Source organism: Thalassophryne amazonica, unplaced genomic scaffold, assembly GCF_902500255.1.
Source record: "Thalassophryne amazonica unplaced genomic scaffold, fThaAma1.1, whole genome shotgun sequence".
Classification (NCBI taxonomy): domain Eukaryota; kingdom Metazoa; phylum Chordata; class Actinopteri; order Batrachoidiformes; family Batrachoididae; genus Thalassophryne; species Thalassophryne amazonica.
The window spans coordinates 30,001-42,961 of NW_022986421.1; the positions used below are offsets into that span (position 1 = coordinate 30,001).

General features: G+C 44.7%; 1 protein-coding gene across 1 annotated transcript in view; it reads right to left on the bottom strand.

The window, feature by feature from the left end:
* The window catches only part of LOC117506188 (receptor-type tyrosine-protein phosphatase beta-like), a gene marked incomplete at its 5' end in the record, with an annotated part of 26,948 nt that extends 14,351 nt beyond the window's left edge, over positions 1–12,597 (bottom strand). The window contains 4 exons of the mRNA XM_034165687.1: positions 3,653–3,943; positions 4,045–4,311; positions 10,386–10,649; positions 12,271–12,597. Of these exons, the coding sequence (XP_034021578.1) occupies positions 3,653–3,943; positions 4,045–4,311; positions 10,386–10,649; positions 12,271–12,597 (1,149 nt within the window). The remainder of the gene's footprint in view (positions 1–3,652; positions 3,944–4,044; positions 4,312–10,385; positions 10,650–12,270) is intronic.
* Positions 12,598–12,961: the final 364 nt, after the last annotated feature.

Below are 12,961 nucleotides of genomic sequence, written 5' to 3' on the forward strand. Positions count from 1 at the left end.
AATGCACAGAAAGGAATAATCAGAACCAAACTAGAATGAGAATACATAAGTGACAAAAATAAAACAACTATTAAATCAAGACCAGGGCAGATAGAGGGAAAGGAAAAGGGGACAAATGAAAACTGGAACGTATACAGGACTGAAACCTGACAGCAGCCTTTTTTAAGCAGACAGGTAAGGTTTTGAACAGGTTTGAATCTCACCGGAGAGCACAAACTGCCCACTCGTGGAAAAAAAAGTTTGCAGAATGGGAAGCCCCCCTATTTTAAAGAGGGCCTTAGAACTGAGGGCTTAAAGAGGGCTTAGACCCCCTCTGAGCTGCTTCTCGGAGGGGGTCTTGCCTGGGGAGTAATTCAGTGTAGAACCGCCACTGATCAGATAAATATTTGTGATTGATTGGTATGAATTGGTTAATAAATGTCTCTTAGGTGGATGAATGAGAGGTGTTACAAAGTGACGTCCTGATGACGTCTACTACTAATGCTGGCACAAAGGATTCTGGGAGAGTCATAAGGATAGATAATTGCTCTGATTTTTGAGAATGTTTGATGCTGGTTGTTGTGTTGATCTTGTTAAAGTTATGTAGATTTAAGTGGCTGTGATGCGTGTAAATTATATGTCACAGACCAGAATCAGAAGAACTTTCACTTAACAACTAACTAACTACTTAAAGACTTACTGTTTGTTGTGCTTTACTCTGACTGACAGCTGTTTCTTGCAGGATTTTGTGGTAGAACACAGAATTAATTTGGCCCTGAAGGAAGGCCTTGTGGTCCCGTCACCAGCAGGATGACGGTCTGCAGGTCCACTCAAGGTTTTGTTGACTACTCACATTCAATCTTCATCTTCTCCAAGGCAATAAACCTGAACAAGAACTGCCCTTCATCAACTGCTGATATGACCACATGGGCAAGACACGACTTTGGGAAAACTGTAACGTTTGGCAATATGGAGTTACATTCAAAAAAGCCACTTAAAACTTAACTTTACTGTGAAAAAAGAAGCCTGATGTTGACATTGTCTAGAAGCGAAGTTGACTTCTTTTGGCTTGGACATGGCTGGATTGGACTGGAACACAGTGCAAACGTGTATTATGTTCAGATGAATCAGTATTCCAGATCTTTTTTTGGAAGAATTGGACACTGTATGATCCAGACCAAAGGCAATAAGCCATCCAGACCATCATCAGCAACAAGTCCAAAAGACAGGGTCTGTCCTGTTAGTCCATCCAGATTGTCACCAGCAACAAGTCCAAAAGACAGGGTCTGTCCTGTTAGTCCATCCAGATTGTCACCAGCAACAAGTCAAAAAGACAGGGTCTGTCCTGTTAGTCCATCCAGACTGTAATCAGCAACAAGTCCAAAAGACAGGGTCTGTCCTGTCAGCCCATCCAGACCATCATCAGCAACAAGTCCAAAAGACAGGGTCTGTCCTGTCAGCCCATCCAGACCGTCATCAGCAACAAGTCCAAAAGACAGGGTCTGTCCTGTCACATTCACCCCGATGTCAGGGTGCTGCCATACAAGGCGCTCACTACACACCGGGAGCAATAGGGGATTAAAGGCCTTGCCCAAGGGCCCTTAGTAATTTTCCAGTCAGGCGGGGATTTGAACCCATGATCTTCTGGACTCAAGCCCAACACCTTAACCACTAGACCATCACCTCCCAACAAGTCCAAAAGACAGGATCTGTCCTGTCAGTGTCCATGTCAAAGGTCATTTACACTCCATGTATGTTTCTGTATTCATGCTGCATCACAAAAAGTTTAGATCAACATATGCTGCCTTCAACACAATATCTTTCCTGGGACATCTGCACATTCAAGACAATCCAAAGGCACATTCTGTCCACATGACAAACACATGAAATGCAGACGAAGAGGGGATGCGTCACTTGGTGTCCTCAAAGCCAGAAAGTCTCTGTCATGTTTCCATTCCTTCTCACAGCACGTAAGTGGTAAATACTTTAACATATCAACTTTTTGGAAGATGCTACAGGCATGAAATGCAGGAATGGACAAAAATTAACAAATGAAATGCCCGCTGACTCCTCCTTTTGGGGGCCATGGTCTGGGTGGTGTGGTTCTGGGGCTCTCCCTTTTGTGGACCCATGCCAGCGCCCTGCGTGCTTCCCTTGGGTATGGGGTGGCTTCCTGTGCCTCCATGGGGGTGTGGGGGGCGTTCTGGCGCTGCCGGGCTGTTCCCCTGGTGGTTTGTCAGTGGCTCTGGTGGCTGCCCTTCCTGGCCCCTGTGCCCTTCCGCTGTCCCTTTTCTCCTGGTTTCTCCTGGAGCCCTGCATCCTGGACCCATTTCCGTCTGTTGCTTGCAGTCCGTATGGCTTCTGACGTGCCAGAGTGGTGCATGTCATATGATAAGGTTCTGTACTTTAGTCTTGGCCCAACACACCAGCCACAGTAGTGATCAGATATTTAGCTGTGATTTGGGTCTCCGTGTGTTGCGTGTTTGTGGCCGTCACCACAATTCGGTTTTGGGTGCTCTCAAGGGGATCGTGTCCTAGATGAGGGTACGGATGCTCACTAATTAGACAACAGACTGTTGGTGTCACTGTTTGTTCATGTGTGGTTGTTTGTCCTGGTATGTTGTATGGTTGGGGTTCCGCCTCTTTGGTGTCTCACATATTTCATCACGTCACAGTTATTGCCTTCACCACTTTCGTTCTTGTCTGTCTTCGTGTTGTTTTGGTGGTCGGCTCTTCCTGATAGAAGTTGTCGGTTGGCTTTGAGCAGGATGTTGAAGGCTGATCGGGAAGGACGGATGGGGGTCACACACACACACACACACACACACACACACACACACACACACACACACACACACACACACACACACACACACACACACACACACACACACACACACAACGTTCACTCACGCATTACAAACCTTCTGTCTTGCAAGAATAAATTGCATATATGTGTATTAATGTTCATAAATGGTTCTGCCAGTGTGGCTTTTACCGTCACTACATGTACAGACAGGAGGAAAAAAACAGGAAATGAAGTTGAGCAGAAAAAAAGATTTTGTCTGCAGTGAAGTAAAAGTCAAAATGAACTTAAGAATCACTGCGTTTGTTAGAGACTGACATTTTTCCACCTCCTCCCAGTGGAGCAGACACACTCTCTTCCATCTGCGTCGTGTTTGTGACTCCTCCCCTTCGCTCCACTCAGGACTCATGAACTCTCGATCTCCGGCTCGGGAGGCGGACACTCTGTCCAGTCGGCTAAACCGCGGCTCTGGCCTGAGTGTCCAGAGTAATCCTTTAGCTGTCGGGGGGAGTGAGGCCTGCTGACTGCCGCATGCACAGCGCCTCCTGCTGGTCTCCCTCACACCAGCTTTGTTCTGATTTTGGGTTTTTATTGATTATCTCTGATTATCAGCTCGGCTCATTTCAGCAGATGGACATTAATTCATAAAGTGTCAAATACTGAGAACGATAAAAGGTACATTTTTTAAAAATAGAAGAAAATTCAAGGGTTTCATGTTTGAAGTCATTCTTTTAAAACACTAATAAATCAGGTCAGGTTCTGAGAAATAACACGGGTCTTTGTAGTTATATTGCAATTGTTTTCTCATTCCATTATGAAATCAATTTAACGGGGACTCCTAAACAGTGCTGTGTTGCTGCCACCTACTGGTGCGAATGCTCTTGTGGACAGGTTGGCTGTAGGTGGGCGTGGCCCCAGGTTGTGTGGCCCCGCTGACAGTGCGCAGGCTGAAGCTGTAGAGCCGTCCAGGGTACATCCCCCTCAGGATGCGGCTGCCAGAGGTGCGGGTGTGGTAGGGGTTGAAGATGGACAGCTGGTCTCTAGGTGTCCACTGCAGGTCAAAGTCATCGTAGTCCGAGCCAATGGGCCCACTCCAGGTGATCTCCAAAGAAGTGTTGGTGATCCCACCAAACAAGAAGGACGTTGGAGATCTGGGGGCTGAGATAAAAAAAAGAGATACGGTCAAACTGAGGAATTTCACGATAGTTTAACATTATTATCTTCTTCTGCATGTGACCGGTAAAGCACCACAGTTTTACCTGTCCTGCCCAGTGCGCTGGCACGGTTAGTCAGATCTCCACTGCAGCTTAAGACTACGGCCTGGTAGAGTCGCCCAGGGACCAAGTCAGAGAAGATGTACTCTGTGCCCTCTGACCCCAGCTGCTCCTCGGCCCGCTGCGAGCCGTTGGGGTCGTACAGGGACAGCAAGTACCTGCTCAGCTCGCCGCGGGGCCGATCCCAGCTCACCCAGAGGGAGTCGGACCGGTTCCCACTCTGAGCTTTCAGAGACGTCACTACAGCTGGAACTGAGCGACAAAACACAGAAGAAAAGAAAGAAAAAACAAAGTGACATGAAGATTCCCCGTGTTGCCAACCGAACGGTCCCCCCCTAAAAATCGACCCCCTGTCTTCACTGTGCATGCATCATTTTGGAATGTCAGCAGCAATTCACCAATTATCGCCTTGTTTCTGCTTCAAACTGACTTCTGAATGATTTAAGAGGTTTTACTTTGTCATCTGATGGTTAATAATCACAATAATCCCTTTGATCGCTTTGGGTGAAGAGACTCAGACTCACAGAGTCAGACTCAGACATGCTGCTGCTTCGGTGCTCTGATCACTTCCTGTGTTTTTTCTGATGAAATAATGCTGAATTTATGTGGAAATGATTTTTGTAGAAAAGCTTCAGATATCTGTAGCTGAGACAGATGATGACTGGAGGCAGTTTGAAGCAGAAACGAGGTGATACTCAGTGAACCGTGGCTGATGACGCATGAGCGGTGAAGGCAGGGTGGACCAATTTTTAGGGGGGGACCATTTGGTGAGCAACACCGGGTCTGAAATCAATTTCTAACAGCTAAATAAAATAAAATAAAATAACCTAATTAAATAACAAATGAAAAAACACTCAAAAATCCAGATTATTAGAAGGGTCACCAGACGTGATCATCCATTACATTTAGGACAAAAAGTGTCGAAAAAAAAAGTTGTAAAAACGAAGAACATTTCTGGTAAATTTCCAGAAATGTTCAATGGGAAGTTAAGCTCAGAATTTTAGAATCTTTGAAATCTTTCAATTTAAAAAAAAACAAAACAAAAACAATTTGCAGTATTTCAAGTTGGAAACCTTCTATGGGAATTAACTGTAAATTTGGGGTAATTTCTACAAACAGTAAGCAGACATGCATGTTAAAGTTTCTAATGCAATGTTTAAAGATCACATTCTTCACACTGAATTTTTATTTTTTGTCAGTAGAACTTTAATAGAATCTTTCAGTGAAGAAATAAAACAAAAACTAAAAATGCTGAATAAAATAAACATGTTTCCTCTGGACCTCAAAAAAGTCACATTCAAAATATAGAGTGAAATGTTTTCCTCTCCAGCTGCTCATGTGTTAGTTTCATCATGTGGAGCTTCAATATTATCTGTGCACGTGATGGAGGAATGCACAGTGCATGCAGTGGGTGTGGCCTCAATGAGGGGTATGGCCTGTGGTAAATCGTGTGCATGTGATTGAGGAATGTATGATGCAGGGTGGAAATGCAACAAAATTATTTTTATGTTCCTTGTTGCAAATTCCCATATATTCCCATGAATTTACATGGAAAGTTTCCAACTTTGAAAAGTCCCAGAATTTATTGATTACAATTTGGGCTGGTTAAACGATAAAGGGGTGGAGCCTGGAATTTAAAATCTACAATAAAACTTGCCTAGACTGTCATCGTATAAACCAGATATTCACACTCACCAGACAAAAGTAAAAGTCCCACTGCTTTTGTCTAGTTTCCCACGTACTAAACACCGTATATAACGGCTTTTCGGCCAAAACGTCCGTTAAAAAACTTTCACATGTACTGGACAGAGCAGTCTGGATGTGCCCAGTAACAAAGGTATGAAATGAAGTTCAGCATCGACACTCACCGATTCGAGGAAAGTGGGTACCGTGTTTCCTTGACAGCCCAAACTCACGTTTTTTTTCGTGCTCCCGTCACAAAATGAGTCAACTTTTCGTGACAGGGTTTTTTTTTAACTCACTATTACTAACCCTGCGCCTACCCCAACCCTAACCTTAACCATAATTTAATCCTACTCCTTCCCCTGACCCTAACCTTAACCATACTTTAATCCTACTCCTTCCCCCGACCCTAACCTTAACCATAATTTAATCCTACTCCTTCCCCTGACCCTAACCTTAACCATACTTTAATCCTACTCCTTCCCCCGACCCTAACCTTAACCATAATTTAATCCTACTCCTTCCCCTGACCCTAACCTTAACCATACTTTAATCCTACTCCTTCCCCCGACCCTAACCTTAACCATAATTTAATCCTACTCCTTCCCCCGACCCTAACCTTAACCATAATTTAATCCTACTCCTTCCCCCGACCCTAACCTTAACCATACTTTAATCCTACTCCTTCCCCCGACCCTAACCTTAACCATACTTTAATCCTACTCCTTCCCCCGACCCTAACCTTAACCATACTTTAATCCTACTCCTTCCCCCGACCCTAACCTTAACCATAATTTAATCCTACTCCTTCCCCCGACCCTAACCTTAACCATACTTTAATCCTACTCCTTCCCCCGACCCTAACCTTAACCATAATTTAATCCTACTCCTTCCCCCGACCCTAACCTTAACCATAATTTAATCCTACTCCTTCCCCCGACCCTAACCTTAACCATACTTTAATCCTACTCCTTCCCCCGACCCTAACCTTAACCATACTTTAATCCTACTCCTTCCCCCGACCCTAACCTTAACCATAATTTAATCCTACTCCTTCCCCCGACCCTAACCTTAACCATACTTTAATCCTACTCCTTCCCCCGACCCTAACCTTAACCATACTTTAATCCTACTCCTTCCCCCGACCCTAACCTTAACCATAATTTAATCCTACTCCTTCCCCCGACCCTAACCTTAACCATAATTTAATCCTACTCCTTCCCCCGACCCTAACCTTAACCATACTTTAATCCTACTCCTTCCCCCGACCCTAACCTTAACCATACTTTAATCCTACTCCTTCCCCCGACCCTAACCTTAACCATAATTTAATCCTACTCCTTCCCCCGACCCTAACCTTAACCATAATTTCATCCTACTCCTTCCCCCGTACCCTAACCTTAACCATACTTTAATCCTACGTCCTTCCCCCGCCCTAACCTTAACCATACTTTAATCCTACTCCTTCCCCCGACCCTAACCTTAACCATAATTTAATCCTACCTCCTTCCCCGACCCTAACCTTAACCATACTTTATCCTACTCCTTCCTCCCCCGACCCTAAACCTTAACCATACTTTAATCCTACTCCTTCCCCCGACCCTAACCTTAACCATAATTTAATCCTACTCCTTTCCCCCGACCCCTAACCTTAACCATACTTTAATCCTACTTCCTTCCCCCGACCCTAACCTTAACCATACTTTAATCCTACTCTCTTCCCCCCGACCCTAACCTTAACCATAAATTTAATCCTACTCCTTCCCCCGACCCTAACCTTAACCATAATTTAATCCTACTCCTTCCCCCGACCCTACCCTTAACCATAATTTAACCCTACTCCTTCCCCCGACCCTAACCTTAACCATAATTTAATCCTACTCCTTCCCCCGACCCTAACCTTAACCATAATTTAATCCTACTCCTTCCCCCGACCCTAACCTTAACCATAATTTAATCCTACTCCTTCCCCCGACCCTAACCTTAACCATACTTTAATCCTACTCCTTCCCCCCGACCCTAACCTTAACCATACTTTAATCCTACTCCTTCCCCCGACCCTAACCTTAACCATAATTTAATCCTACTCCTTCCCCCGACCCTAACCTTAACCATACTTTAATCCTACTCCTTCCCCCGACCCTAACCTTAACCATACTTTAATCCTACTCCTTCCCCCGACCCTAACCTTAACCATAATTTAATCCTACTCCTTCCCCCGACCCTAACCTTAACCATACTTTAATCCTACTCCTTCCCCCGACCCTAACCTTAACCATACTTTAATCCTACTCCTTCCCCCGACCCTAACCTTAACCATAATTTAATCCTACTCCTTCCCCCGACCCTAACCTTAACCATAATTTAATCCTACTCCTTCCCCCGACCCTAACCTTAACCATACTTTAATCCTACTCCTTCCCCCGACCCTAACCTTAACCATAATTTAATCCTACTCCTTCCCCCGACCCTAACCTTAACCATAATTTAATCCTACTCATTCCCCCGACCCTAACCTTAACCATACTTTAATCCTACTCCTTCCCCCGACCCTAACCTTAACCATACTTTAATCCTACTCCTTCCCCGACCCTAACCTTAACCATAATTTAATCCTACTCCTTCCCCCGACCCTAACCTTAACCATAATTTAATCCTACTCCTTCCCCTGACCCTAACCTTAACCATAATTTAACCCTACTCCTTCCCCCGACCCTAACCTTAACCATAATTTAATCCTACTCCTTCCCCCGACCCTAACCTTAACCATAATTTAATCCTACTCCTTCCCCCGACCCTAACCTTAACCATAATTTAATCCTACTCCTTCCCCCGACCCTAACCTTAACCATAATTTAACCCTACTCCTTCCCCCGACCCTAACCTTAACCCCCCCCCCCCCGCTTCACTTTTAATTTGGTGCAGCCATCACGGAATGAATTGGGAGGCAGTTTTTGTTACAATATCACGAACCAATAGATTAATGTATATTTCGTGCTGCTGAATCACGACTTGCTGTGAAACCAGGTTGTTCCTTCTTTAAAAGCCCGGCCGTTTATTTATTTCAAACTGTGCTCAGAACCGGTGCCTAAACCAGGCAGAGTGTAATTCAAGGCCGGTGATTATGAACAAAATGCTGCTTGCTGCCTGCTCTGTAATATGGTGTTACATATCCCTGGGTGTGATGAACCAAACTGCTGTAGATCAGAGCCCCTGCAGGGCTGCAAACCCTCGCACCACCTAAACAACGGAGACTGCAAAAGGCTGTGATTGGTCAATTTCATGTTTTCACTCCTTCCTCTCCTGTCATAATTAGTTTTTGCAGTGCGCCCACCGATTACATTTTGATCATGGATCAAATACATTTAGCAGAAAAGTCTGTAAATATGACCAACTTCACAACACAGAGTCAGAAAAAGATGCTCAATTGACCCACAAATCATGGAGGAAAAATTACACGCACTGTTGGTTTGGAGGTTGATGATTGTATAAAGAAGTGGAACTCATCGAGGGACAAATTAACCTAGAAAAAGCCACTAGTCCTGCGGTAGATTGTATAAAGACACGATGGAGAACTTTAAAAGCGTCATGCGCACATTGACGTCATTGCAGGGCTGCAGAGTTACAGAAGCACAAATCAGGCTTTAGGACAGGGGTAGGCAACCTGTTCCAGAAAGAGCCATGAGGGTCCAGGTTTTCTTTGCAGCCGCTGACTCCACCAGGTGATTTCACTGATTAACTGATTCCATCTGCTGAAAGTGATATTAATCAGTAAAATCACCTGGTGGAGTCAGCGGCTGCAAAGAAAACCTGCACCCTCATGGCTCTTTCTGGAACAGGTTGCCTACCCCTGCTTTAGGATTTTAAAGTACCACTCTGCAGCGGAATTAGAAAAAGAGTGACTTGACCAAATCTAATCTTTTTAATGCACATAATGTCATAATGTTTATTTAAGGCAGGCATTTATTTTTTTTCAAATGACATTTTGACCCGGTCATTAAATGAGGCAGATCCCAATTCAAGGTAAGGCGTTTAATCAAGGAAATAAGTCAACCTAATTGGTGCTGGGGATTCTGCGTACATCAGTCGGCGCCTCTTGGCTGCAACTAATCCATTACATACATATAGCAGATTTTGTCCGTTTTATAGATATGCAGGGGTGGTGGCCAAGTGGTTAATGCCCTTGGTTTCAGTGCAGAAGGTTCTGGGTTCAAATCCCACCCCTGCCACATTTCTCCATGTAATGTGGAGTTGCGTCAGGAAGGGCATCCGGCGTAAAACTTGTGCCAATTCAACATGCAGATCCACCTTGGATTTGCTGTGGCGACCCCGAGTGCAAACAAGGGAGCAGCTGAAGGGTCTTACTTGTCCGTTTTATAGATATAACAGATTTTGTCCCGTTTATTCATATAGCACATTTCGATTAAAACTAAATTCACTGGTCCACCTGAACCCATTATATGCAAAATTTACTGTATTAAATTTACAACAGATGGTGGGTAAATGATGCAACACGTCCTAATTCTGTGAAGGTTTGGATTTAATTCTCAGGAATAATAAATAAATAAATTCTTGTATTAATAAAACATGATGCTTGCTGATGACCAGGACTGAGTCCTCAAATGTCTGAAGTTCTTCTTCACCTGTCCTGGCAGAGACAGCGGAGTCGTTGGTCTGCTCGCCGCTGCGTGTTACTACCACCATCCTGTACGCCGCTCCGGGTCGCAGGCCCTGGAAGGTGCACTGCTGGGAGCTGGGCTGGCTGCGGCGCCGCTCCTGCAGTGTGTCATCACCTTTGTACAGGAAGAAGTCGTAGTACTCAAACTCGCCTTCTGGGGGCGACCAGCAGAAGGACAAGGTGGTGGTGGTGTTGGCCTTGACGGATAGATCTGTTACCGCAGCAGGGCCTGAACAAGAACAAAATCAGACTTAAAAAAACAAAAACCTCTAAAATCTCATCATAAAGAAAGTTGTAAATCAGCAGAGTTGACAGTTTAAAGGGTCGACAGCACACATGATTGACTGAGTGCATGTAGCACCTTCAGTTAATACTCATGTTTGATAGCCATCCCAGCTAACAGGATGTTAAAAAGGAATAGTTTGTGCCATCTGTCATGTTTTGTTATCATGTTACAGTGTAACATAGGTCAGAGGTTAATGTGATCCTGCAGCAGAATGCTGCGGCACGGCTTTTGACAGGAGCAGGAGCGTATGACTCCTGCTCCTGCTGCACTTCACGGGTTGCTGGTACAACAAAATGCTTATGTTTTAAGTCCCTCCATGGTTTAGCTCCATCATACCTCTCTGGGCTTCTTCAGCCTTATGTACCCAGTCTAGTGGTTAAGGTGTTGGGCTTGAGTCCAGAAGATCATGGGTTCAAATCCCCACCTGACTGGAAAATCACTAAGGGCCCTTGGGCAAGGTCTTTAATCCCCTAGTTGCTCCCGGTATGTAGTGAGCACCTTGTATGGCAGCACCCTGACATCGGGGTGAATGTGAAGCATAATTGTAAAGCGCTTTGAGCGTCTGATTCAGATGGAAAAGCGCTATATAAATGCAGTCCATTTACCAGTCGCTCTCTCAGGTCAGCTGACCAGCTGCTCCTGCAAGTGCCCAGGACAGAAGGAAAGCTCAAGGGGACGGGGCTTTTTCTGTTGTTGCTCCCATACTGTGGAACAGTTTGCCTCTGGGTGTTCGGGAGGCACCCTCACCAGTCATTTTTAAAGTTTTTTTTTTTTTTCTCTGGCTTTTGACACCAACGGTATTTAGTTTGATAATTTTGTAATTTTATTAGATTTATTTTGTGGTTCTTGTTTTATGTTTTTGTCTCTTAATCTGTATTATGTTTGTTGTGTGCAGCACCTTGTGTCAGTGGTGGCTGTTTTAAGGCGCTTTATAAAAAAAGCTGGTATGGAAACGGTCAAAACTGTTCCAATTTATTAATACCATTAGTTCATCAAACATTTTTACCACTTTTTACCAAAATGGCAGCATGTTTATCCTTTGACCCCTGTACATACTGAAACTGAAATGTGTCCTCATTTTTGCTGTTTTTACCCCATAACTCCAGAACATTCCATCACAGATAGCCCAAACTATAGCTTTTTGGGAATATTTATGTTCCGACAAATAATGTGGTGTAGTTTTCAATATGATTAGAACATTTTTTTCAATTTTGCCCCCTGTTTGGCCTTTCATTGACCCCGATCTGGCCCCGCCTTTATTGTTCCTGTAGACAGGTGACCAGGCTGCCCCCCAGACGATCAGACAATCTGGCACACAGACTATGAGTGGAATTTCTACTTATATGTGGTCTGTATCTGAAGATGGAGTAATGTGGGGGACAGAAATCGACTAAAACGTGTACATCGGTATCCTGTCTGTGCACATCGCGTCACATGGTTCATGTCTTCTTTTTGACATTTGACTGCAGCATGTATTCACACGCAGGCGTCACTAAAGTGCACCAACATGATGTTCTGTTTTTAGAAGGTTCAGCATGTTGAAACAGCTAACAGTAATCCATACGTGTGCGAGCCTCGGCGCTGACCGCCAGGCTGTGGACCCCACCGCTCACGGTCTGGACCAGGACACGGTACTTCTTTCCCGGAGTGAGGCCATCAAAGCGGTGCTGGGTATGTCCTTTAGCTTTGGAGGAGTTCACCACCAGGCCGCCCCTGTCATCCAGAACCTGGAGACTGTAGCTGTCCGCCACGCCACGTGCCTCCTGCCAGCTCACCTGCAGGCTGCGTGTGGTGTGGAGGTTGTCCACCTGCAGGCTCGTCACCGTTGAAGGTACTGGATGTGGACACGAAAACAAAAACACAGACAGGACAGTTGGTGGAGGATTTCTTTCTGGTTAAGTCAGTGAGTGAGAACCAGTAGATTGTGAGACTGAACACAGAATCTGTGCAGATAGCAACTTATGATCATCACTTAAAGTCCATACGTCACTATCCATACGTCACTGTCTTTAGGTCACCATCCATACAGAGACAGTCCTTGTAACTTTGCGCCTATGCTTGTCATCCTTTGGAGACTCAGCTTTAATTCAAAGGGGTTTTGTCCATTTGATGTGGAAATAACAGACATCAAGGGACAATTGTCATGACCAAGTTTACGTCTTTTTAAATTGGACATATTGAGCACTTCATCAAGAGCAACCAGAGAGTCTCAAAAATGGACGTTAACAGTTAGGTCCCAAAATACCCACAGACAC